This window comes from Mauremys mutica, chromosome 4, assembly GCF_020497125.1.
Source record: "Mauremys mutica isolate MM-2020 ecotype Southern chromosome 4, ASM2049712v1, whole genome shotgun sequence".
Classification (NCBI taxonomy): domain Eukaryota; kingdom Metazoa; phylum Chordata; order Testudines; family Geoemydidae; genus Mauremys; species Mauremys mutica.
The window spans coordinates 32,322,391-32,349,319 of NC_059075.1; the positions used below are offsets into that span (position 1 = coordinate 32,322,391).

Genomic DNA, 26,929 nt, shown 5'->3' on the forward strand with positions numbered 1-26,929 from the left:
ACCTCACGAAGCACTGCCAAGACCTACATTTAGCACTCAGTACTGATAATGCTGCTGACATTGATGCAGTAGAATTGTATGATGAATTAACAGCTGTATCTGAGCTAATAAGTCCTAAAACAACTTCTCTAAAAGTATTAGAATTTATAGCAAGAAATGATTTTTTCACTCCGAACACTGCTATAGCATTATGCATTCTTTTAACATTACCAGTATCAGTGGCTTCTGGTGAGCGCAGTTTCTCAAAACTGAAATTACTAAAAAATTATTTGAGGTCCACCATGTCTGAAAATTGTTTGTCAGGACTCACACTAATTTCAATTGAAAGTACTACTGCAAAAAATTTAGATTTCACTGACTTATTAAAAGACTATGCAAGTATTTGCATTTTAAAAACCAGAAAAATTCAGTTCATATAAATTCTTTTAATTTATGAGAAACTGGAAGACACTAACATTTTTCATTAGTGTATAGTTGAACCCAAATTGTTTGTAATTGTGATTTTGTTAAAATTAAATGTTAAAATTACACTAGTAGGAAATTGTTTTATTTCACTAACTACAAATTCTCTGTTTTCATTTTTTTTTAAATTTTAAACAGTCAAAACAAAACTGCAAAGTGCAAACATGTAAAAGCAAAAAAAAAAAATGTGTGTGGGGGGGTGGGGAGCAGCCAACATTTTTTTTTGTTTGGTGCAGCAAAAAACCTAGAGCCAGCCCTGCACCCAAGTAGCTGAAAGACATTTACAAACATGTATTAGGGCACACACTGCCCCTCTGAGATACTGTAGGTGAGAATTATCACACATTTTATGATGAGTCACAGAGAAATCAAGTGACTGGCCCACGATAAAAGAAGCATCTTGTGGCAGAGCCAAGAATTCCACCCAGGCACCTGATTATCTTCTTATTTGTATTAGTGTAAATTAGGAATAAGTCCACTGGAATGACAGACATTACACTGGGGTAAAATGTGTGTGATAGGGGAATCAAGGCCTAGATCTCCTAAATCCAGTCCTATACCTTAACTACAAGATAATTCTCTCTCCTTAAGTGAAGCTAACTAGTAATGGTGAAAGAGCATCTTTCCTCATTGGGGAGAAACAGAAACCTTGTTATATGAAGAATAAATAATCCTTTTTTTTTTTTTGCAGAAGCAAGACTTAGGTTTTTCCCCAATTTGTTTAAACCTGTGTGTTCAGAGCTGATTTCATAATGCTTGTATTCAATGATACTACACTTTGTCTACAGAATTCTGAGAGGGTGAAGGTGAGATATGACAAAGAGTTTGCAACTGAAGTTGCATTTTAAAAATAAAACATCTGGCGTCCATTTGAAAGTATCCTAAGAGAATCAAGCATCAATGTCACTAGGAGATGGATGAAAAAAATATAACAGCCTATTGTTTATGTGTACATCTCCCAGATTGAGTTAGGCTATATCTTTTTTTTCTTCTTCTTTTTTTTTTAAAATGTCCAGGGGGATCTTTGCCTACATTACTTATCTGAGTTTTGAGTGGATGACTCTCAAAGTGGTACCATCATGCAGAACTTCATATGCTGTATATGCTATAATATGTCCCTTTTGTTGTTTAAATGGCCTATTGGTTAAAAAACAAACACATGTAGTTATGTGAGTGACTAATACCTGCAAAGATGACAGGTGAACTGTTCATGTTATTAAAGCAGTAGCAATGTCTACAATATGAATTCCTTTTGTAAACTCCGTAATAAGTGTTTTTGGCACAAGTGTATGGAATCTAGTGATAAACTTGTCAACATCAACTGTTGCCCACAAAAGGACTTCAGTACTGTTAAAAATAGCTACTTATCTCCAAAGAGTTCGCAAATAAGCTTTAGTCACATACTCATCTGTAAATTAGATGCTAAGAACTAATGACAGCCACTTCATACAGCAAGAACAACATTATTGGAGTAAATAAAGGCAACAGTAAAATAAACTTCCAGATTTCAAATAAAACTGTTACTTAACTTTACAGTAATTTTTGTTCTTCGACACGTGTTGTGCATGTATACATTCCACTGTAGGTGTATGTGCGCCCAATGCACTTGACGCCAAGACTTTTGCCAGCAGTGCCACTAAGCAGCTCATGCACCCCTGCTCTCCTCATGTACTAAGATGAGGGAATACGAGGGACATGGTCACTGTCTCCATCTTCATTCCTTTGCATCACTGTCTATAAATGCCCAAAGTAGCAGGGACACTGGGAGGATTTTTCTCCTTTGAGTTATAGTGTGAATATATGTCCCACTGCAGGTAGCTAGTTCCCTTACAAATGGCAGGACTTTGGGGTTACTTAAATAGAGACTGCAGCACTGATTTACCAAAGTTGGTGTCACCTCAGGAAGCATGAGTAATGGCGTAGTGTCTGGAGATGGTTTGTACAGACAACCACATTGCTGCTTTGCAGATATATGCTATAGAAATGTTGCTCAGGAAAGCTGATGAAGTGGACTGAGGCCTGGTGGAGTGGGCTGTTATCCTTGATGGAGGAGAAACTTTAGTCAGATTATAGCAAAGCTTATTGGAGTCAGAAAACTGAATGTGAAATGAACTGAAATAGAGGTTTCAAGGGGGAACCTATTAAATGGGATAGTACCAAATTTAGATCCATGAAGATACCAGGTTGGATAATATGAAGACTTTTTAGAAATCTGGAGACCAAGGGATAAGAAAAGACAAAAAACCCATCCATTGGATGGTGTATTGCTGAGATGAAAGCCACGTGGAATCTTGCTGAACTAACAGACGGGTCAGAGGATTTCAAATGCAATAGGTAGTCCAGTATGTGTCTAGCCTCAGTAGGATTTGATTATAACTTGTAAGGTTCCGGCCAAATTTAAAACTTTTTCATTTTGCTGAATAGGTGGTTCTGGTAGAATCCTTCCTGATGCTCACCAAGATGGCCCTGAGAACTTGGGATCGTAAATGTCTTGTGAGAACTCAACCAGGAATCATCCATGCCATGAGGTGGAGTGATTAGAGGTTGTGAGGCAGATACCTGTCCTGGTTTTGAGACAGGAGGTAAACTAGGAGTAAAGTTATGGAGAGTTGATGTAGGTCTGTGAACCAATACTGTCTTCCCAAGCTGATGCCATGAGACTTAAGGTTGCCTTGGCCCTCTTCAGTTCCTGAGCACTCTCTGAATGAGAGGGACAGGAGGGAATACACACAACAGATGATTCAACCAGGGAAAGAGAAAGCCATTTGTCACGGAGGCCAGGCAATGGCTTGCACTGGAGCAAAACCTCCTACATTTGCTATTGATCTTGGCTGCAAATGAATATATTACCAGGTACCTCCACTGGGGTGAAAGATCTGGAGGAGAATGTCTTTCCTAACTGTCCACTCGTGGTGGTCGAGAAAGTCCCTGCCTAGGGTGTCAAACTGTCTGGAATGGCTCAGAAGCATGGGTACCAATCTCAGGGCAGACTTAAAACCAGGGCACAAACCCCAAACAGGTTATGAATTCTATACTGAGATTTCACCAACCCAATAACAAGTGTGAACTTCTCAAGCACTATAACAGCCTTAACATGGAGTCACAGACAGTCCCCTTGGGTACTCCAGTCTATCTTGCCATCCAGGCAAACTTGCCTTTGTGATTTACCCCCAGTCAATTGCACCTTAGATCCTATACCAAAGACTACCTTGTAGCCAATCCTATAATAGTCAATAAATCTTAGTTAATTTAAGAAAAAGAAATGAGAGTTATTTACAACGTTAAAGTAGGTAAACATACACATAAACTAGTTACAGTCTTAGATTCCAAAGGGTGATAGTGGCTTCTATAATAAGTAAGCTCTGTAAGTCCTGCATGCCAAGCGGCTGGGGATCCTTTGCTTATGCTTAGAAATCTTGCCCTCCCAAAGTCCAGGCATACAGTTCCAGTTTCTTCTTGTCAGGGATTTTCACTCATAGACTTTAAGGTCAGAAGGGACCATTATAATCATATAGTCTGACCTCCTGGACAGTGCAACCCACCCACTCCCGTATCAAAGCTGTGTCTGGGCCACTGAACTCCTCAAATCATGGTTTAAAGACTTCAAGGTGCAGAGTATCCTCCAGCAAGTGACCCGGCCCCACGCTGCAGAGGAAGGCAAAAAACCTCCAGGGCCTCTGCCAATCTGCCCTGGAGGAAAATTCCTTCCCGACCCCAAATATGGCGATCAGTTAAACCCTGAGCATGCGGGCAAGACTCACCAGCCAGCACCCAGGAAAGAATTCTCTGTAGTAACTCAGATCCCACCCCATCCAACATCCCATCACAAGCCATTGGGCATATTTACTGCTAGTAGTCAAAGACGAATTAATTGCCAAAATTAGGCTATCCCATCATACCATCCCTTCCATAAACTTATCAAGCTTAGTCTTGAAGCCAGATATGTCTTTTGCCCCCACTACTCCCCTTGGAAGGCTGTTCCAGAACTTTACTCCTCTAATGGTAAGAAACCTTCATCTAATTTCAAGTCTAAACTTCCTGATGGCCAATTTATATCCATTTGTTCTTGTGTCCACATTGGTACTAAGCTTAAATAATTCTTCTCCCTCCCTGATATTTATCCCTCTGATATATTTATAAATATTTATTCCCTTCCCCCCAAATTCAAGATGATGGGACAATTTCACATGGATGACATCTTCATGGGTGTTGAGGTGAGTAATTAAAGTCTTTGTTCTTTGACGTTTCACAATGGCTCATTTGGTTACAATGGTCTTTCTTGGTGGGCAGGACCTAACATCTTCTGTAGGAAGCCAGCATTTTACAATTGCTGATCTGTTTGCATCATAAATTTCTGTAATTGTGTAAATAATCAAACATGCACTATTACCTTATAACATAGGGTACAGATGTTTTTAGTGAGATTACTACATGCAGCATCCTATAAGCATTTCATAAAGTCAGAACACTAAACAACTTAAGATCTATTTTAATAATGCTAAACACACAGCTGAGCCAGACTGGTTTCCAGTTATGTATTGGTCAATGTTCATTTGAGGTCTAGGGGCCCTGGCATATGCTGGTACCTGGTCTGCCAGCATCACAATGGGAATTTGTGATAGTGTTCTCAATCCTGGAAGGTGAAAAGCTTTTAACAAAATATTGTTCCTTAAACAGAAATTCCAGAGGTAGATCACTCCTTGCCACTGTGGAGGCAATCTTGTACCTCCCTGCCTGTTCAGGTAAAACATAACAATAGTGTTGTATGTGAGGACTTGAATCACCTGATTCCTGATGGTGGACATAAGCATCTTGCAGGCCTGATGAAAAGTTCAGTGATTCAGCACATTTATATGGAGTGAAACCTCCTGAGATGGCCAAAAAGCCTGTTCCTGAAATTATCAAGATGGCCCCCCTACCTTTGGTGGATGTGTCTGTTATGAGAGTCATAGCCAGTTCTCATTATAGAAAGGGAATCCCTCTACATACATTTAGAGAGGGTCTAACCACCACTTGAGGGACTGAAGCACTCTTGCAGGTATGCTAATCAGCATGTCCAGTGGATGCCTGCTCAGTCAATATAACAAGGCCTGTAGACAGCTGAAGTGAATTCTAGCATGACGAGTCACATACATGTACGAGGCTCCATGGCGCAGTAGTTGTAGCTAGAAGTGAACTGTTCTCGCCAGACTGGACTTGAGAGAGAGAGAGCAAGAGAGACACTATGGACTGAAACCTGTCCATAGGGAGGTAAGCCATGGCAGTTGTGTCTAGGTCCACTCTTATGAAGGTTATTTGTTGTGTTGGTTGTAATGTCAGTTTGTCCATATTTAGTTTCAAGTCTAGACAATAGATGTCTGATGCGAGGGTGCTGTTTTTTATATTGGTTCTTGATTTTCCATGAACTAGCCAATTGTCCACGTAAGGAAATAGGAGGTGCAGATGGGCTACTACCACTGTCATGCACTTGGTGAACATTCTTGGGACTGACGATAACCTGAAGGGAAGCATCGTAGACTGGTACTGGTTGTTGCCTGCTATGAACTGACGTATTGCCACATGAAAGTACATGTCCTACAAAGCGACAGCAGCATGCCAATTTCCAGGAAAGGGATAACGGAAGCAGGGGTGACCATATTGAGCTTGATTTTCTTGGTGAATTGGTTCCATTTGCTTAGATCTAGAATGAGATGCAGGTGATCTGTCCTTTTGGGAATTGGGAAAAACTGGGAATAAAAACCTTTCCCTCCGTGTTAGTAAAGAAATCTTCCTCTATCACTTCCAATTCCAAAAGAGATCATGCTTCTGAAGCAATATGGTCTTGTGAGATGGGTCTCTGAAAAGGAACAGGGAACGTGGGTTGGCAAAGGGGAAGGAGGCAAATTGGATGTACCTCCTTTACTGTGCTGAGCACCCATCTGTTCAATATCAGAGGGGTAGCCGTGTTAGTCTGGTTCTGTAGAAGCAGCAAAGAATCCTGTGGCACCTTATAGACTAACAGATGTTTTTGCAGCATGAGCTTTCGTGGGTGAATACCCACTTCTTCGGATGCATCTGTTCAATGTAATCTCTTTCCATCCACTGCAAAAGAGAGATACATGCTTCCCAAAGGGAGGGAGATGAGATACGGTTGGTATGCTGTCCATCCCGTCAGAATGGCTGCTTGAAAGCTGAAGACTGACAAGAACGGATTCCTGTGGATAATACTGTCTGGCAACATCTAGGAGGTCCAGGCCTTCTATTGAAGATATCCTGGAACCTCTGCTGATAAGAGGTTTTGTAGCATGACAGATTTAAACTGTTTGTTACTGAGGTGGAGACCCTCAAGTGAATGAAGAGTCACACAGGAGTCTTTTAAAGTGTGAATGGCATCATCAGTTTTCTGGGGAAATAGTTCTAACTGATTGAAGGATAAATCTTCCATTGTAAAAATACACCTCTCTCAGGATTCCAGAGGTCTGCAGCCAAGAGGAGTGTCTCATCGAGATGGCTGTAGCCACGGAGCATGAGGCAGCGTCAGCAGCGTCAATAGCCACTTGAAGCAATGTTCAGGCAGTGAGGTGCCTTTCAGGGATTATGGCTGAGAACTGTTCTCTCTACTCCTCAAGTACTTGTTTGCAGATTTGAAAATTGCTGACTAATTAATAAGTGTGTATTTAGACAACAGAGCCTGGTAATTAGAAACCCTCATTTGAAGGCTGGTGGTAGTATAAGCCTTCTTGCCATATAAATCCAGCCTTTTGAACTTGTCTTTTGGAGCGGCTCTAGGGCCTGGGTGGGCAAACTATGGCCCGTGGGTCACATCTGGCCTGACAGCTGTTTTAATCCAGTCACTGAGCTCCTACTGGGGAGCGGGGTCTGGGGCTTGCCCCGCTCTGGCGCTCCAGCCGGAGAGCAGGGTCAGGGGCCACTCTGCATGGCTCCCAGAAGCAGCAGCATATCCCCCCTCCAGTTCCTATGCGTAGGGGCAGCCAGGGGTCTCCACTCCACATGCTGCCCCAAGCACCATCCCTGTAGCTCCGATTGGCCGCGATTCCTGGCCAATGGGAGCTGCAGGGGTGGCATCTGCGGACAGGGCAGCGCGCAGCAGAGCCGCCTGGCCATGTCTCTGCATAGGAGCCGGAGCAGGGACTTGCTGCTGCTTCCGGGACCCAACTGAGGTAAGCACTGCCTGGAGCCTGCACCCCTGAGCCAACACCCCATGCCCTAACCCCCGCCCCAGCCCTGATCCCCCTCATGCCTTCCGAACCCCTCGGTCCCAGCCTGGGGCACCATCCTGCACCCAAAACCTCTAATCTCCAGCCCCACCCCAGAGCGCACATCCCCAGCCAGAGCCCTCACTCCAACCCCAATTTCATGAGCATTCATGGCTCACCATACAATTTCAATACCCAGATGTGGCCCTCGGACCAAAAAGTTTGCCCACCCCTGCTCTAGGGTGAGCCTGCCTGGAATGCTCATTAGCTGCTGTAGTCACAAGGGAGTCTTGGATTGGTGGGTAAAGAAACAGTTAAAATCTTGCTGAGGAACCTGCTAGTGTCTAGCTATCCATTTGGCAGTGGGTAGAATAGAGGCTGGCATCTGCCAGAGGGTTTGGGCCAATTCCAGCAACGCTTCAATAATGGAAAGGGCAGGGCCAGAGGTCTGTAAGATGTCCAGGAGCTTGTGTGGGTTATCTTGTACAAGTGTGGGTAATGGTGGCCAGGTCCCAACACTGGAGAGAAAAGACATCTGTCTTTCCAGCTGCAGATGAGAAAAATGTGGTCTTGGTACAGCGGCTACCTGGTTAAGCTATTTCTTACCCAAGCCCCAAGTTTATCTAGGCAGTGGGCAATTCATTTCACTGATCTGGCTAGTCAGATGTGATGGAGACATACAGCTAGCTGTCAACAACCTTCCTACCCATCTCACAAACACAGGGAAGAAAAGAGGTTACACTACAGATCATGGTGACACCCTACAAGAGATGGAGCTCTTGGGGCTGAGGAACAGTTGCCTACAGCCATCCTTTGCATTCTCTCAGAAAGAAAACAAAGCCATTCAAGAGCAGTTCCATCCACTCAGTTCTATCCACAAATGAACCAAGCTGATTTTCAGATAAGAGTGGTGTGACAAAGTATAAAGCAGCATAGAGCACACAAGCTTCTTAAAATTAAAGGTCAACCAAGGTCTAGGTTACCTCTCTTTCTCTCACCTACCTCCTGCCCCAGTGCTGGTCAATTCCATAACCATTGTTTGGTAGCAATTTTGAAATTCAAGAATTGCCACCATTTTTATGCTCGTTTTCTCAACAAAAAGAAACTCCATGTAATTGGAGCACTTGGTATTAAAATATTCTTGATCAGGCTTCACTGGTGGGTTCCTATAGAGTTCCTACCTCAACTTAAAGCCACTCCACTGTTGCAAACCACAACGGAGCACAGGCAAGAGCAATACCATCCTGCCTTCCCTTGAAGGGAATCCTCCCAGGGATCCTGGATGGCAAAAGGTGGTATAATTTACACTACCCTGCACCAACTTTGGAAAACCTAACTTCCATTCCATTCAAGAGTGAGCAAAAGACATACTGAAATACAGCTGAAAGCTAAGGGAAAGCAACAGAAGTATTTTAAATTTGCTATGTGCCATACAAAAATGTACTCATTCATTATTGCTATATCAGTGTCCTCAAACACATTAACACAATTCTCAGCGAACAAAGCAACATCTCAATCCATGATTATTCAGTCAGAGTGGGATAATGAATCTCTGTGGGAGGTAAAATAATAAGAAACAAAATAGTTATCTATCTCATGTGAATCTGGCAATCTGTACTACTTAGAAAGCCTTGAAAAAGAAGGAAAAAAAGACATAGCTAGGACAGATCAGTTTCTAAGCATTCTGGAAGTCATCTGATCTGTCTGAATTTGGGATTTACATTGAAATCCATTATATGAAAGAGCCCAGAAGCCTCAGATAGTCAGGTTTTCCCTGTGAATCTAGAAGTCTGTTGAGTCTATATATAATGAAGTATCAGGCACATTTTTCAGATTCAGTGATCAAGTTAAGAATTATACAGAAATTTGCTATAATCACTTTTATCATCCCTGATGTATGGGAAAATAGTTTTAGAAAAGGAAATAGGGACCAAAATGCTACTGCTATTGAATTTAATTGGCTTTAAGGGGAGCTCGATCAAATATTACTGTAGATGGAATCAGATTGCTATGGGACTCATCTGCTGAAGAGCTTTTCACTATACATAGTGGAAGTGGCCCACAGCTCCAACAAGTTAACAGAATTGTTATTAAACTGGAGTCTAGGTTCTATTTGTTGAGTTGTCTGAGGCTTGACCTATATACTAGATGAAGATACTCCAACAGGCTGTAGTTTTCCTGAACTACTTTTTCTTGGGTAGGATGTTCTTGCAGACTCTTTATTAAACTGATCCTTTCACATTTGTTCTTATGATATGAGGGGTCCAGCTGTCTGGACCACTTTGCACACATCTGGTCCAAGACCTGAATTTGTACTAATATGAAAGAATGTATTTTCTTCTGTATATCAACCTTCTAACAGCAATCTTATATGGGAGCCATATGGCCGTGCTTCTGACTGTTTACCATGTGTTCTATATTTCCTTCAGTTCCCTCATCTTCTGTTATTGATGGGGATTTTTCTGGTTATATGAAAGTGCCTTGTATGGTCTTTGGCTTCTCCATGACTGGAGAATCTGTCCATTTAGGAAAATCCCTTTGAGCCTTTTTGCCTCCAGGAGTAGGAATCCAGTCAATATAGTCTCTTTAGAGGAAGAATAATTACCCACTCATATGTCACTTTATCTGAAGATTTCATTTGAATGGATCCCTATTTACCCAATCACATCCCCTCAGAGTTAGGGAGTGGAGGTAACAGTCTCAATAACTGATTTTTTTTGGTGAAGTTTCCATCCCATCCTATAAATATTCTTTGGGCATCTATTCCAATAAGAACTGAAGGAGCTCTCTACTTCCTGCCCATCAAGGAACTGAAATGGAATGTTCTTGGAGTGGATAGAGGAAAGAGAAGGCCACACTGAGGTACTGGTAGTTGGTCTAAGAATGAGATTGGCTTGCCTCTGCCTCCAAAGACCACACATCTTTCAGAGGTGAGTTCTGGCCCATCTCATACTAAATAGCTGAGAAACAAGAATAGGAATCCAGTCAAACTAGTATTCTTTAAAGAAACAAATCACAGTGTACAGAGGTAGAAGGGCAAGAGTCCTTTTGGCATTGGTTATGTTTTAAAATATACTGTATTTTGATTAAATATAATGCCACTAAAAGGGTAGGTAAAATGCCAGAATAGTAGTTGGAAGACGAGGAAGAGAGAGGGAGAAATCTTAATTAAGTAGCTAGGAATTTTTAAAGAGGAGGAAAATAAATCTAGTAGGTTTATGATTAAACATATATCTGGATTTTAAATTTGAATCTTTGTTTTAAAATGACAAATCTGAACACCACATTTCAAGGAAATCTTTAGAAAGGCATTGCTTGGATGAATTATTTTATATACTGGGTGTCAGTTAAGTCCTTGGCATCAGCAACTAGATTTCCCCAAGCACATCATCAACTGGCTGCAAATAAGAGTTTAATTTGTTTGCATGTGTAGGCATGTGCAGTTGCTACTGGAACTTCAGTTAGTATTTGCCATTTAATGATTTATTAGAAGAGATTAGATTTAATTAATGGTAAACATCATACAATAAATGCTACACCTTTCAGTTAATAATTTACCGCTATATTGAAAGAGGAACGGATTTAGTAGTATTTACTACTACTATGGACAATATCTGTATACTACTCTTCGATACAATGTTAGTGATATGGCTACATCTGCATTTCTATTTTAAGTCTGTATTGTCACCAGGGAAATTGAAATGGCACTTAAGAACATATCTGAGTATGTGGGGAAAATGAAGTCCTGAAGAGCTCTTTAATACAGCAGACCAACCCTTTTTCCTTTTAGCTTTTCCTAGCACATTATACAAACAGGGCGAAATGCTCTTAACCCTGTGTGTCTTAGGATGATGGGCTCAAACCTACTCTCACTGAATTCAATGGCAAAACTTCCATTGATTTAATGGGAGCAGGATCAAATTTGATGTGATCACAGTTTTGTGGATGATTAACACTGCAGTGGATGTGAATTAAAACAAGCAAGTCAAGACAACAAGGCTGGGAGGAGAGCATGACTATTAAGGAATCCACCACTACATTTCTGAGGGGCTCCTGAAAGACTTCAAGAAGCTCATGATAACTGTTTGCATTATAATTCTTTTAAGTAGATATATTTGTATTAGTCTGAATTCTAGAAGCTAGTTTATAAAAATACTGGTTCGTACACACTTAGACCCCAAATTATTATTATTATTATTTTTTTTACAGTCTACCATCTTCGCCTTCCCCAGCTGAATTTTCCCTAGACCCTAAGGTAGTAGTGGGATGGGAAGGAAGGCACAGCTCAAGCTATCTGTCCAAGGCAGTAGGAGAGAATCGCTTCTGAAGTACTGTCCTTGAGCTCCCCTGGAGCAGTATATGTTGCATTTCCTCTTTGCCTGAGAAACAAACAATTCCCAAGTGAGGGTTCCCCACTGAGTGAAGATGCTGTTTACCATCATGTAACTCTCGCTCACAATTGGTGATGAAATGCCTTCTGAGGTGTCTGCCAGTGAATTCTGGGTGGTAAACTGTCAATACGGTGATATGGTTCCAGATACACAAGTTCCTCCATCTACAGAAACAGTCAACTCATGGGATGGATCTTGCCCTGCTCTGCTTGTTTATGGTTACTTGGTTGTTACATTGTCTGACATTATCTGGGCATGCTGGGATTGTATGAATGGTGGGAATGCTTTGCAAGCTTCTGCTACTGTTCTCAGTTCCAAAAGATTTATGTGCATTCTGGCTTCCCAAGTAGACCAAGTGACCTCCACTGTATGATTGTCCATGTGGGCTCCCCAGCCTCTCAGGGAGGCATCTGTAATTATCATTTTGTCAGGTGTGGGGGATAGAAAGGGAACTCCCATGCACATGTGTCCAGGGATCCTCCACTATGTCAGTGAGACCCTCATCTTACTATGGTGTTCGTGCTGTGCTTATTCAACATATAATTTGTTTGGAGCCAAGCTTGTAGGCAAGGAAGGTGGAGACTGGTGAATTGCATCATTTAAATATATAGCACCATATGACCCAGGAGAGTGAGCTAGATCCAAACTGATGTTCGAGGGCTGTGCAGAACTAAGTCTATCAGAGTGCCCACAGTGTGAAATCTGTCCTTGGGGAGGTAGAGGTTTATCCTGATTGAATCTAGTGTCATTCATATAAATTCTGTGGTCTGCATCCAAGTACAGGCAGACTTCTCCATGTTTACGCATATTTCCACAGGTGGTAGAAGGTGGTGCAATACCTGCCAGTCAAAAGCCTGTCATCCAAGAATGGGAAGATGGTGGAGCTGCCTCGTCTGAGCTGAGTTGCACTGCTACTACTGAAAACACTTTGTGAAGACTCTGGAAGCTGTAGCTAACCCAAATGGGAGGACCCGGTATTGGCTGTGGTGGGAGCCCATCACAAACCTGATGAATCATCTGTGAAAGGGGTGAATATCTAAATGAAAATATTTATCTTTCATACTGAGAGCGGTAAACCATGTGTCTCTTTCTAGGGATGTATTATTGGTGCCACTGTAAGCACAGGGAATTTCAGTTTGAAAATAACAATGTTGAGTCAACCCAAGTTGGGAATGGGTCTCCAGCTTCCTTACTTCCTAGTTCCCAAGGAGAAGTTTGAATAGACCCCTTTCCCCACAATGTTGAGGGGGTACTTGCTCTATTGCTCCTTTTGGAGAAGAAATTCTATCTCTTGAAGGAGGATACCCTCTTAAGAATGGTCCCTGAAAAGAGACAGGGAATGGGGTTTTGGAGGAATTGGGAGGCAAAACTCAATAGCATAGCTGGAATGGATGATATCCAGCACCCACTTGCCTGTTATCACCCTCCAATTGTGTGAAAATTTTGCTAGGCATCCCCCAAAGTGGATCTCAGAATCAAGTAGAGATGTCATCAATATTGTATTGCAGCTCTCGGGCATCTAGTCAAAAATATCTCTTGGTTGGGGGTGTGTGGTTGAAGTGGAAGATATCTTGGCCTCTGCATTTTCTGTCATTTGTGAGGTGGCTCATAAGAGTGCTGGTGATAGAAAGACTGAAGTAAGTGCCTCGGTTTCTATGGCTGTTCATGGCATTTTCTCTTTGAGGACAGTTGTACATATACCCAGGGAGCGGAGGGCTGCCCTGGAGTCCTTCACCAAGTGTAAAGACTCATTTCTCTTCTCATTGAATGAGCCTAAACAAAGGTCAAGTCCCTAAAAATGTTTTCATCTCCATGGAAAACCCTGAAGACTGCAGCCATGATTCCCACTGCACAACTCCCACTGGTTGTTGCCATAAATCTTCTTGTTGGATCATCCATAGCTTATAATAAAGTTTTGGCCACTAGTTTGCCCTCATCAATATAGGCTCGAAATTGAGCCCTGTCCTCCTGAGATAACTTGTCCCTAAAGTCCAGGAACTTAAGAGTAATTCAGGAAATTGTGATAAGGGCCCAACAGTCTGACATTCTAAACTGAAGGCTGGTAGATGTAAACACATTCCTCTCCACAAGATCTAGAGACTTTGGCTTCTGTATCGGCAGGGGTGGTGCTTGGATGTTGCTGTCTGGATATTTTCATAGCTGCCTGGACCACTAAGGAGTTCAGGGCAGGGTGGATGAATATGAATTCCATTCCCTTACCTGGTACAGAGTAACACTTTTCTACCCTCTTGGGAGTCAGGGTAGGTAGCCAGTGTGTGCCATTCAGCCATTGCTGGTATGGCTTCATTTACCGGGAGCACAACCTGACTGGATCTCACAGACTGTAGGATATCCAGAAATGGAATAAATAGGGACAGCACCCGAAGAAATACCTTTTACCAGATTCTGTGGGCTTCCCTGAAACATCACCATAATTCTCAGTATATTCTAAGCTTTCAAACTATCCCTGCCCTGCAGCATCATGCATATATCAGTTTACTGCTTTATCTGTTCTATGTTTAGGGTCACAGCCTTGTAGAGTTTTAGATTTTGAAAGTGTCTCATACTATTATGGGGTTCATAACCCTTTCTCCTCTGCAATTTATATCCCTTTTTCGAAGGGAGATTCAATGTTTTAAAAAATTTACTCCTGACTAAATTAAATCCTGGGCTATACATGAAAGACTGAAGAAAGCATTGAAAGGAGGCTGGTACAAGCATATATATCTTATGGATAAGGCTATGATTTAATCATGAGTATGTTAGTAAAAGTCATGGACAGGTCAGGGGCAATAAACAAAAGTTCACAGCCCCTGACCTGTCCATGACTTGTACTATAAATGCCCCTGACTAAAACTTATCTGGGGGGCTGCTACTCTTGGGGGAGGCACTGCTCAGGGGAGTCCAGTGGGCTCAGGGCCAGAGGCATCAGCTTCCAGGGGCTGCAGAACAGCGGCTACGCCGGTTGTCCCCCTGCTCCGGCTGCCCCTGGGACCACTGCCGGGGGGCCGCCAAGCTGGGGCTGCTCCAGCCACACCCAGGACTGCTGCTCAGGCAGTCCCCGGGGCCACCCAAGCAGGCCCCAGGGCCGTCCGAGCAGCTGGCTCCAGAGCTGCTCCATCAGTGGCCAGTGTGGCTGTCCCTGGGGCTGCCTGAGCAGGTCAGCCACACTGGCCACTGTAGAAGTCATAGAGGTTGTGGAAAGTCACAGAATCCATGACTTACGTGATCTCCATGACAGACACGTAGCCCTACTTATGGATTTATTTTTTCTTTTGAATTTTAGTTCTCACCTTCTTTTCCTTATTTCACATTCTCTCTGAACTTTTTTTGTGCATCATTTTTCACAGTCATCATGTAATTGTTTCTCTCCTCCATATCTCTGTTTTCCTTCTCCCAAAGTCTTTGATTTCCCATAACCCCTAGACTCTCTTGAGGCAGCATTGCAAAATCATCATAACAGAGTATCTGCATGGGAACAAAATCTACTTCCCAAGCCTTACTATGAGAAGGGGAATCACAAGACTTTTTAACTCACCTGTCCAAACAAAAGAAAAAAACAAACACCAAATCTGCCAAGACAAAACAAACCCCCCTGTGAAGTTTACAGAGACCTTGAACACCATGCTAGAAGTGAATACAAGACTGACTTTATTTCCTGCTTCCACAGGCTTATATCTCCCTGCTATATTCCCCCTCATGCTCTATCTTCTCACAAGTAACACCACAAAAAATTCCTAATCCCTTGCTTTCAAGCCACAAAGCAACACGTTGGAGGGCTGTCCTAAGTGAAATGCCAACACAGTAATGTTGGAGTGAAGCTTTGCGATGCAGAGCACGTGACCGGGTTTGAAATTGGACAAAACAATTTGGCCTCAGTGTAGCATTCACATTTTTTCGTTCTTCAAGCGGTACGTCTTACCTTTGCTTCCATATTGCTCTGGGGGCAGATCATAAGGCACAGGAAAAGATGCCACTGGCTCATTACTTCCTGAAAACATTTTCTTCTTCACATGGAAGTAACCTGTATCCAATCCCTGTGAAAAATACACAGAAGGAAATGATTGACTTGTTAGTTTTATGAAAGTAAAACGTTCAATTTATCACAGTGTGGATTTCCCTCACCATCAAAGAGAGTAGCTAAAACACAAAAAGTTTTCCTTCTCTTTCTGGGGTATAAATAGCGTACCAAAGCCTGCTCCTATCTTGAGAGCCCAGTCTCCCTTCCCTGCTCCAGTCCTTTCTTCCTCTTTTGATCACCACCATCTTGGCCCTGCATGTGGAATAAGTCCTATCTGCACCCACTCACCTTGTCACGTAAGCCTCTACTAATCTAATTCTATACTCAAGCAGGGAAAACAAGGCTGTGGGAGTTGTCTTTACCTGGGAAACCCCGTACAAACTGCCTGAGAATCTTGTAGGACCCAGATGGGCAATGTATCCAGTCACAGCCTGAAGAGATGGTTTTGCATGTAAACCGAGTCATGGTCACATGACATAGAAGTCTTATGAAAAATTTAATGTGGAGAAAATCCTTCTCCTTTCTTTCCTCTGCTTAATTTTATCACAAACTTATCATCTAGATGACAGAAGTGTGTGTTAGTCAGTATGGAGTTAAAATCCAAATAAACACACTACATTTGTAATGAGGACACAAACATCTCTTCAAAGACAAATCTCCCAGGCACTTTTGGATAATATAGCACTGTTATGCTGTGAAGTTCACTGAAGCTTTGAAAACTCTGGTATGAAAAAAAGAAACCTCTGAAGTGTATTACAAAGTTTGGCAACCGTCATCACTATACAGCACGGACGCTTAGAGGTTAGTGATTTTGGGGGGTGGGAAGAGATATCCGTGTATGCAGTACAAGGAAGACAAGGTGGCCTTGAAGTGTTTCACATAAATTTGGCAGATGCTCTTAGGTTAGCTATCAGGTCAATGGAATTCCATCATCAGACTTTTGTAACAAATTACTCAAAGCCAACCCTTTTAGAAATTGAGACTCCTTTGGGCTGTGTGAAAATAGCATCAGTCTATTTTTTTTAAAATGAAACTAATCTAAAAAATTAAATATTTGAAAAAAAACCCAACAAGAATACTTTTGGAAGAGAATATTCTAATACTGAGAATAAACTTCCATCCTTTTGACATACACAGCCCTCTACAAACACCATCATATCTGTGCTGTTTGTTAGTCTTTGACATCTGGCGTTATCTGAGTTTTGCTAGATTCCTGGATTATTGTTTCTGTAACAATACAAGCACAGTGTCAAATAGCCCTTGAGTTAAACCTTTGTTTATGGCATAATTAACTGAAATTATTGGTTGAAATGACAGTAGCATTTATGTACAGTAACCCTCAACTACTTCATGGTATTCTCTACTGAATTTTTACTTGATCAAAATGTTGCTGTTTTGAAAAATGAATGGTATGTATTACCATGCATTATATTGTAACATGGAAGACTGAGGTAGAAAAGTGGTCTTTGATTTTTTTTTCTTGATATTCTGGAAACTCTGAAGGTATTCATGACACTTCATCTCAGTTAGTAATAGAAGGGAGGAAAGAAAGTTACACTAGGGTGGCTCCTGATGGCCAGTCCATGAAATAATGTAGAACTTAATTTGGAGGAAGATGTCCATTTTGTCCCATGACTGGAAGTAATGAGCATCCATGAGCTATGGAGATGGAAGGCAAGAAGGTAGGAGATGGTGCCTAAGTGATAACAGACACTTTTATCTAATAAAGGAGGGCAAAACAAGGCCCTTGGGGCAGATAGGCAGCTTTGATTTAAAAGGAAAACTTTGATTTCAAACCAAAGGTGTCAGTCTTGGAAAGCCAACTTGAAAAGTTTGTCCAACAGATATGCTTACATGAACCAATGTCCATGACAAATGTACCCCAGAGGACTAGGGCATTCCCCGCAAGCAACGTATATTGTTGTAACTGGGCAAGGGCCACTAAAGTTAAGGAAGTGAGTGAGTAAGCTGAGATGTGCAAGTTGGAATGTAGGAATGCTGACTGGAAGAAGTTTCAGTGACCAAGTTATATAATGGACTAGGAGAACATAAGGGCGAGAAGACCATCTATAGACTCATCAAGGTAAGAGAGAAAATGATGAGGGATGTGAATGAGTTTGTTAACATTAGAAATGAATATAGTGCATTGCAAATGAACGGTGAATCAATCAACAAAGTTTGGAGTGACTATTTGGAAGAGTGATGCATGAGGAGAATCCAAGGGAGGAATTAAGAACATAAGCTGAACCAGGGCATGATATACTGCATACAGGAAGAAGGCACTTAGGAAAAATGAAAACAGAGAAAGTACCTGGGCCAAATGAAGTACCAGTGGTTATGGTGAAGTAATTGGGAGGGAAAGGCATCAAGTATCTTACAAGTCTGTACAACGGTATTCTCAAGAAAGGAAAAATGCCAGATGAATGCTGTTAAAGTCTTGTGGAGCCTATTTTTAAACACAATGGAGATAACTTAGATAATATTTTTACCTCAAGGTCCCAGAGACACAGACAAGGTTTTCATCTCGAGGCCAAAAGACCAAAAACATCAAGACACTTGATCACGGCCTTGGATAGGGCAAGAGACTACTTACACTTACTACACTGTGTGCTAATTATTGCCCAATTAAGCAGACACCACATGCTATGAAAGTACAGGAGAAGATTACTCAAAAGTAAAGTACTGCATAGGATGGTTGAAACTTGGAAGAGTCAGTACAGATTCATGTCAGGAAGGAGTACAACTGATGCCATATTTGCTCTACAAATTCTCATGGAGAAGTTCAGAGAACATGGACAGCAACTGGGTATGGTCTTTGTGGACCCGAAGGTGTACAATAGCATACCATGAGAACTAGTTTGGAGGAGCCGGAGACAGACGTGTGCCAAAATGTCCAGTGAACATTGGTCTGCATCAGGAATCAGCATAGAGCCCTTTTTTGTTTGCTGTTAAGGATATAAGTGAGAGTATAGAATGAGAGCTGCTTTGAAACATGCTGTTCGCTGATGACTTAGTGATATGTGTGGAAGACTGTGAGACTCTATGAACTAAGCCAACTATGAACAGTGGCAACCTGGTTTTGAGTGCGCTGCATTAAGAATGAATATTGGTAAGATAGAGGCCATGATTACTGAGGGAGGAGGTTTCACCATAAAGGCTATCACAGGCAGAGCATAGCTGCTTCTACAGAGTCTCTATTTATCTATTTTAGTTTCTTCTATATCAGTGGTTTTCAACCCGGGGTCCCTGGGCTATGTCTAAGGGGTCCACGAAAGGTTGCTGTTAACATAGAACAGTGATTTTCAACCTATGGTCTGCAGACCGCTGGGGACCCACAGACTATGTCTAAGTTTTCCAAAGGGGTCCACAATGCCATTTGAAAATTTTTAGGGTCCGCAAATCTAAAAAAGATTGAAAACCACTATTCTATTGCATTCACCACTGAAATTCTAAGTGTCAGTCTTCGTTCTATAGATGAACCTGGATGCCTGTAAAAGCACCTGGAAAAAAGGAGGGAGAACCGGCATAATTAGGTACCGTTAGGTACAGCTAAGAAGAGGAGAGATTTGTTCTCAGGGAGTGGAGCTACCAATGGAACAATTAATTGTTTCTCATGTAAACAATTGCTGCAGTTACCATTAAGAAGTTGCGCAACTGCAAATAGGAGGGCTGAGATACTCTTATCAATATGTGGTCCACATTATGAAAAAGTCTGAGAGTCCCCAGATCTAGACAATTTATTCTAGGGCTCTGTGCAGGAAATCCAGGGACAAGAAAGGAGCAGAAACAGAAAATACATATAATTCACTTGTTGGGAGTCAGTTGGCTTCTTGAGAATTTATCAGATGTATCCACTGGCTGTTTCACAACCAGTAGCATAGATATCAGGTCCTTATGGGTACATTTAACTTAACAGATAAGTGTATAATTTGTAAACGATGCATTTTCTCTCATGTCACTTTAAGAACAAAAAGTACATACAGTTCAGAAAGCTGATGAGTCATTTATTTAAGAATAAGCACAACTTGGATCAAATAATAGCTTTGAAAGTTCAATCTACAGATTTTTTTTCTTATTGCTACAGATTTTAGCATTTAACAATGTCTAGCATTTCAGAGAGAGAAAAGGAAATGAAAATAGGTAACATTAAAATCATTTAAAACCAGGAACTTTTATACAAAGCTACTGTAATAATGAAGCAAGTATTAGATGTATGTACTTCTTGGCCTGGTCTTCTCAGAATGCTCATAGTGGACTACAGGTCTAGCTGCATCTACACTGACACACAAATACACAGCAAATCTCCTGGAGTGTGAGACTGCATACCCATATATTCACTCTGCCAGAACATACACAGAGAAAACCAAAACAAAAGGATGGAAAAGGAAGCTCTCTGAATTTACTCATAGGAAATGTTTTTGTTTTACATCCAGTTTAACCATGCTTTTCAACATACAGTCAAACTAGAACGTTTTATGAAAAGTATGATGTATTTCAAGTGGATACTCTTCATATCTAATGTTGCTGTTAGCTCTAGGTGAATAGTCTCATAATCCTAGTATGACAATCAGCCAAAAACTAATCCAATGCACCCTACTCTTGTCAAATAAAATAAAACAGGCCAAACTCTCTCTGACTCAATATTTGAGAAAAACTCAGAGTCATGATATCACCTGCCATGTTCCAGGTGGGCCTTGAGTGGTTGATTGGAGGGAAGGCTTTGAGCCGGGCCAACTGCTTCGAGCCAGGAGCCTTATAAAAAGCAGTTGGTTGTGAACCAAGGACAAGCAAACCAAGGGAGTTTGCCTGAGAGTTTGCCTGGGAGTTCGCTTGGGAAGGTCGGGAGAGGAAGGCAGGCGGTTCCCACAGAGTGGGTTGGTTTTTTTTTTGGGCCTTTCAGGCTTTTGTGAGCAGTAAATACAACATCTGAGGTGATTCTTAGAAGGAAGACATTATGCATAGTGAGCGATCAGCTGTTGTGACCTGCACAGGATGTATCACGTTTGTCTTTCTCCCAGAGGATAGAAGAGACTTCGTCTGTACGGAGTGAAAGCTGGTCTCCATATTGGAAGAGAAGGTTAAAGACTAGAGACCTAGGTATCAACCCTGCGTTGCATCAGAGAAAATGAAGACTTTCTGGATAGAAGTCAGCATTTGGTACGGCAGGCACAGCTGCTGAAGAATCAGAGAGAGCAGCGCAGAATGGGGAAGAAAATTGGCAGCATGTGACCTCTAGAAGAAGAAAGAGGAGTATCCATGTACCAGCAATGCAGATAGAGGTAAGAAACCGTTTTCAGGCTCTCTGCACAGTACTACAGTGGAGAATGGTTTGGAACACTCATCTGAGGGAAGGGATCAGAAGGAGACCACATTGACCAGAAGGCATGGAATGCATTGTCCCAGGGGGTTCCACGACCACCACTCCCAAGAGGGGGAGATGGGTGGTGGTGGTTGGGGACTCCCTCCTAAGGGGGACGGAGTCATCAATCTGCAGTCCAGACCGGGAAACTTGAGAAGCATGCTGCTTGCCTGGAGCTAGAATTCAGGATGTGATGGAGTGTCTGCCAGCAGATGTCAGGTTGATTGAAGTCCCCCATGAGAACCAGGGCCTGTGATCGCTCGGATTGCTACCCCTTCCTACTTCTTCACATGGCAGTATCATTGGTGTCCAAGAATGACCTTGAGCGGGTCACTGCAGACTACGTGGCTCTGGGAAGAAGGATAAAGGAGTTTGAGGTGCAAGTCATGTTCTCGTCCTTCCTCTCTGTTGAAGGAAAAGGCCCAGGTAGGGGCCATCAAATTGTGGGGGTAAATGTGTGGTTATGCAGGTGGTGCTGGAGAGAGGGCTTTGGATTCTTCGACCATAGGATGTTATTCCAGGAAGGAGGATTGCTAGGAAGAGATGGAATCCACCTAATGAAGAGAGGGAAGAGCATCTTCGCAGGCAGGCTTGTTAACCTAGTGAGGTGGGCTTTAAACTAGGCCCGCCGGGCAATGGCGATCTAAGCCCAGAGGTAAGTGGGGAAGTGGGATACCGGAAGGAAACAAAAGGAGGAGGGTGCAACAGGGGAGGCCTCCTGATTCATACTGAGAAAATAGGGCAATCTCTAGTTATCTTAGATGCCTGTACACGAATGCAAGAAGCCTGGGAAACAAGCAGGAAGAACTGGAAGTCCTGGCACAGTCAAGGAACTATGATGTGATTGGAATAACCGAGACTTGATGGGGTAACTCACATGACTGGAGCACTGTCATGAATGGGTATGAACTGTTCAGGAAGGACAGGCGGGGGTGAAAAGCTGAAGGAGTTGAACTATTTGTAAGAGAGCAGTATGATTGCTTATAGCTCCAGTATGAAACTGGAGAAAAGCCTGTTGAGAGTCTTTGGATTAAGTTTAGAGGTGAGAGTAACAAGGTTGTCATGGTGGGCGTCTGCTATAGACGACCAGACCAAGAGGATGAGGTAGACGAGGCTTTCTTCAGACAACTAACAGAAAGTTTCCAGATCACAGGCCCTGGTTCTCATGGGGGACTTCAATCAACCTGACATCTGCTGGGAGAGCAATACAGCAGTGCACAGACAATCTGGAATGTTTTTGGAGAGTGTTGGGGACAACTTCCAGGTACAAGTGCTGGAGGAACCAACTAGGGGAAGTGCTCCTCTTGACCTGCTGCTCCCAAACAAGAAAGAATTGGTAGGGAAAGTAGAAGTGGGTGGCAACCTGGGCTGCAGTGACCATTAGATGGTTGAATTCAGGATCCTGACAGATGGAAGGAGAGCAGCAGAATACAGACTCTGGACTTCTGAAAAAAGAGACTTTGACTCCCTCAGGAAACTGATGGGCAGGATCTCCTGGGAGGCTAGTATGAGGGAGGAAAAGGAGTCCAGGAGAGCTGGGTTTATTTTAAAGAAGCCTTATTGAGAGCTTATTGAGAACAAACCAACCTGATGTGCAGAAAGAATAGCAAATATGGCAGGCGACCAGCTTGGCTTAACAGAGAAATCTTCGGTGAGCTTAAACACAAAAAGGAAGCTTACAAGAAGTGGAAACTTGGACAGATCACTAGGGAGAAGTATAAAAATATTGCTCGAGCATGCACGGGTGTAATCAGGAAGGCCAAAGCACAACTGGAGTTGCAGCTAACAAGGGATGTGAAGGGTAACAAGAAGGGTTTCTGCAAGTATGTTAGCAACAAGGCCAGAGAAAGTGTGGGACCCTTACAGAATGGGGGAGGCAATTTAGTGACAGATGATGTGGAAAAAGCTGAAGTACTCAATGCTTTTTTTGCCTTGGTCTTCACAGACAAGGTCAGCTCCCAGACTGCTGCACTGGGCAGCACAGTCTGGGGAGGAGGTGAGCAGCCCTCAGTGGTGAAAGAACAGGTTAAGGACTAACTAGAAAAGCTGGACACGTGGGGCCAGATGCAATGCATCCGAGGGTGCTGAGGAAGTTGGCTGATATGAGTGCAGAGCAATTGGCCATTATCTTTGAAAACTCACGGCGACTGGGGGAGGTCCTGGACGATTAGAAAAAGGCAAATGTAGTGACCATCTTTAAAAAATGGAAGAAGGAGAATCTGGGGAACTACAGATCAGTCATCCTTATCTCATTCCCTGAAAAAATCATGGAACAGGTCCTCAAGAAATCCATACTGAAGCACTTGGAGGAGAGAAAAGTGATCAGGAACAATCAACATGGATTCACCAAGGGCAAGTCATGCCTGATCAACCTGATTGCCTTCTATGATGAGATAACTGGCCCTGTGGATATGGGGAAAGCGGTGGATGTGATGTATCTTGACTTTAGAAAAGCTTTTGATACGGTCTCCCACATTTTTCTTGCCAGCAAGTTAAAAACATATGGATTGGAAGAATGGACTATAAGGTGGCTAGAAAGCTGGTTAGATTGTTGGGCTCAATGAGTAGTGATCAATGGTTCAATGTCTAGTTGGCAGCTGGTATCAAGCAGAATGCCCCTGGGATCTGTGCTGCGGCTGGTTTTGTTCAACATCTTCATTAATGATCTGGATGATGGGATGGATTGCACCCTCAGCAAGTTTGCACTACGCTGGGCAGAGAGAGAGATACGCTGACCTCCTACCATTGCTAGCATCAGTGAAGGAAACTCCCTCATGTCCAGACAGACCTCATGTCAATGATCCCCTGTATTCTCCTCTTTTCTCCATGAAAACAAACAAAACAAAAATTTCTACATGGTAGGATTAGTGAGCAATTTTAGGGAAAATTTCCTAGCATAAACAAAGGCTCTGGGTTTCTATTGGGTTCCTTGGGGTTCCTATTCTGTGAAGAAACAGACTCGTATATCCTCAACCTCCTGCCTGTGAATAAATTGTTTCCACCCTTCTGCAATGAATTAAAGCTGCCGGTGGAAAGAGAACACACTTATTTTACAGCTACTATTTCAAGCCCTGTGTCTGCAGCAGATATTGGAAACTAGTGTTGGGTGTTATGTTCACATTTGCAGGGTTTTCTTTGCAACCGTAAGGGCTACAGCCTTTTCAAAACAAGATATCACTTGGATTTTGCAGATTCTGAGGAAACTCGCGGGACTGTCTTTTCTCAAGCAACAGGAGGTGGCCCCAACTTTTACTGAAGGGTTGGAAGGGATGTTGGCCTATCAGACTCCTCCTGTGGAAGACAGGCGATTTCTGGTTGGTTTAGTGTGGGTTTAAACCTGGTTTGTTTGTTTGAATAGGTTTCCTCTGTAATATATTTATTAATAGAGTAAAAAGTATGTGCTTGGAAAAGCTGTGTGGTCACTGCTAAATACCACTATAATTGTTCTCTCCATCACTCATGAAGGAGGGGGTTTGCCCCACACCCCCCAGCTCTTGGTCCTGCCTTCCCACTGGTTCCCCTTTCTCACAATAAAACTGACTGACTGTGGGCAGCCCCTCCCTCTTCCTGGTTGTGAGCAAGTCAGGACACTCCTCTGCAATAGGGGAGACAGTAACTAGCAGAACTGGGTTGTGTAATGGCAGAGCCCCTTCCCTTCTGGCATGATGGACAGACGATGCGCCGGCCAAAGTTCAGTGGCGCTACAACCTGGCACACGTGGTCCTGCTATTCCCTGTCTCTGCCTCCATTTTGATCCCCCATAGACACAGGCTCCACCTCAAAGGGAGCCATACACCAGGTTCCTCACGGTCACAGGTTCCAGCTCCATCCCACACCACCCAGCTCTGGTTATGTCCCAAACATATTGGCATATGGAGGCACATGACTTTCCAAATTACACATGTGCAACGGATAGGGTTGTCAGCTAGTTATTATTATTGAGTGGCCCTGGGGAAACCAGTTTATTTCCACTTGTTACTCAAGTCATCAGATTCTGAAATAAGCATAGTCCCGTAGGCTGAGGGGACTTTTACTTCTGCTAGTCCCCACCTGTGTTTTTTTAATTATGTTTTTTAAGACTGGTAAATGTATATATGTGGCACAGCAAGAAAACAGAGCAGGAATCTACTGCCTATTACCAAATTATTATGCATAAATATTTTCGTAAAATCTCATTCTTTAAAAATGCTCTGTTGGTTAGTTATATACTGTCAAATTAAATGATGAAATTATGTGTTTGGTGGACATGATCTTCGAGGGATGAAGAGAAATTTTGTTCCCATGGAAGATATACCTAAGAATTTTTAGTCTATAGATGATTCTCTGGCTGCCAGAGAAAACAATCTCCCTGAATAGGGATGAATTTTGTAGGCCTTTAGGCAGGAGGGAATTTGAATGCTTTCTGAACATAGACCAACTGTTGATGCTGCTCTCATTGTGATAGCAACAGATTCATGTAGCACTATCCAGCCTTTGAGGATTTGTTTTGTTTTCTACCTAGGAATTATTTTTAGCGTGCTCATCTACAAAAAAGTAGAACACAAAGCAGCAACAACAACATACTAATACTTTGCAATTATATTGCATTTTTACCTGTTTATCTGATCTCATAGAACTGGAAGGTACCCTGAAAGGTCATTGAGTCCAGCCCCCTACCTTCACTAGCAGGACCAAGTACTGATTTTGCCCCAGATCCCTAAGTGGCCCCCTCAAGGACTGAACTCACAACCCTGGGTTTAGCAGGACAATGCTCAAACCACTGAGCTATCCTTCCCCCCCTGAAGATTTCACAAACTTTACAAACCTATCCCTGTTTTGCATGAGGAAACTGAGGCTCACACAGGTTAAAAGCCAAAATTTTCAAACACGTGTTCTCTAAATTTGGGTACCCACCAAACATAGCTAAGTCTTGATTGACAGAGGTGATAAGTACAGGCAACTTCTACTGACTTCAACTGGATTTGTGCATGCCTAATCTCTCTGAAAAATCAGACCATATGTGTTAAGGTAACTAAAAACTGAGATATGCAAATTTTAGTGGATATACTTGAACATTTTTGCCTATTTGCCCTACAATGAGCCAAGAAGCAGAGTAAGAAAGGAACCCAGGCCTCCTAACTCGCAGTACTCTGCTCTATTCTTTCCCCTCATATTCTCTCTCAGAACAGAGATTTTATCTACTGAGCATATCCAGTAGCAATGCTTCAACTTTCCAATTTTGCCTTTGATAACTAGACTTATAAAGCAGTGAGTCTGGGAAAGGGCAAGATGGAACTGTCCAATGGCCATCACCAGTGGATTTCAGGAAAGTGAGTGATCAGAGGGGATTAGAAATTTTATTTTCAGCTCCAAATGACAATTTGTGTGTGGCAAAATATGCTTCTCCATTTCTGAACCCACAGAACATTGTACTCAACAAAATGGATGCAGCAAAAGATCTTAAAAGTAGAGATTAATTAGCTCTGAAAGTATGACAACACATTTCTGCTGAGTTACGCAG

General features: G+C 42.5%; 1 protein-coding gene across 3 annotated transcripts in view; it reads right to left on the reverse strand.

The window, feature by feature from the left end:
• Positions 1-26,929, reverse strand: part of TDP1 (tyrosyl-DNA phosphodiesterase 1) — a 117,631-nt gene that overhangs the window by 12,774 nt on the left and 77,928 nt on the right. For all 3 annotated transcript variants that reach the window (XM_045013967.1, XM_045013966.1, XM_045013968.1), the window contains exon 15: positions 15,972-16,086. In XM_045013967.1, coding sequence (XP_044869902.1) covers positions 15,972-16,086 — 115 coding nt within the window. The remainder of the gene's footprint in view (positions 1-15,971; positions 16,087-26,929) is intronic.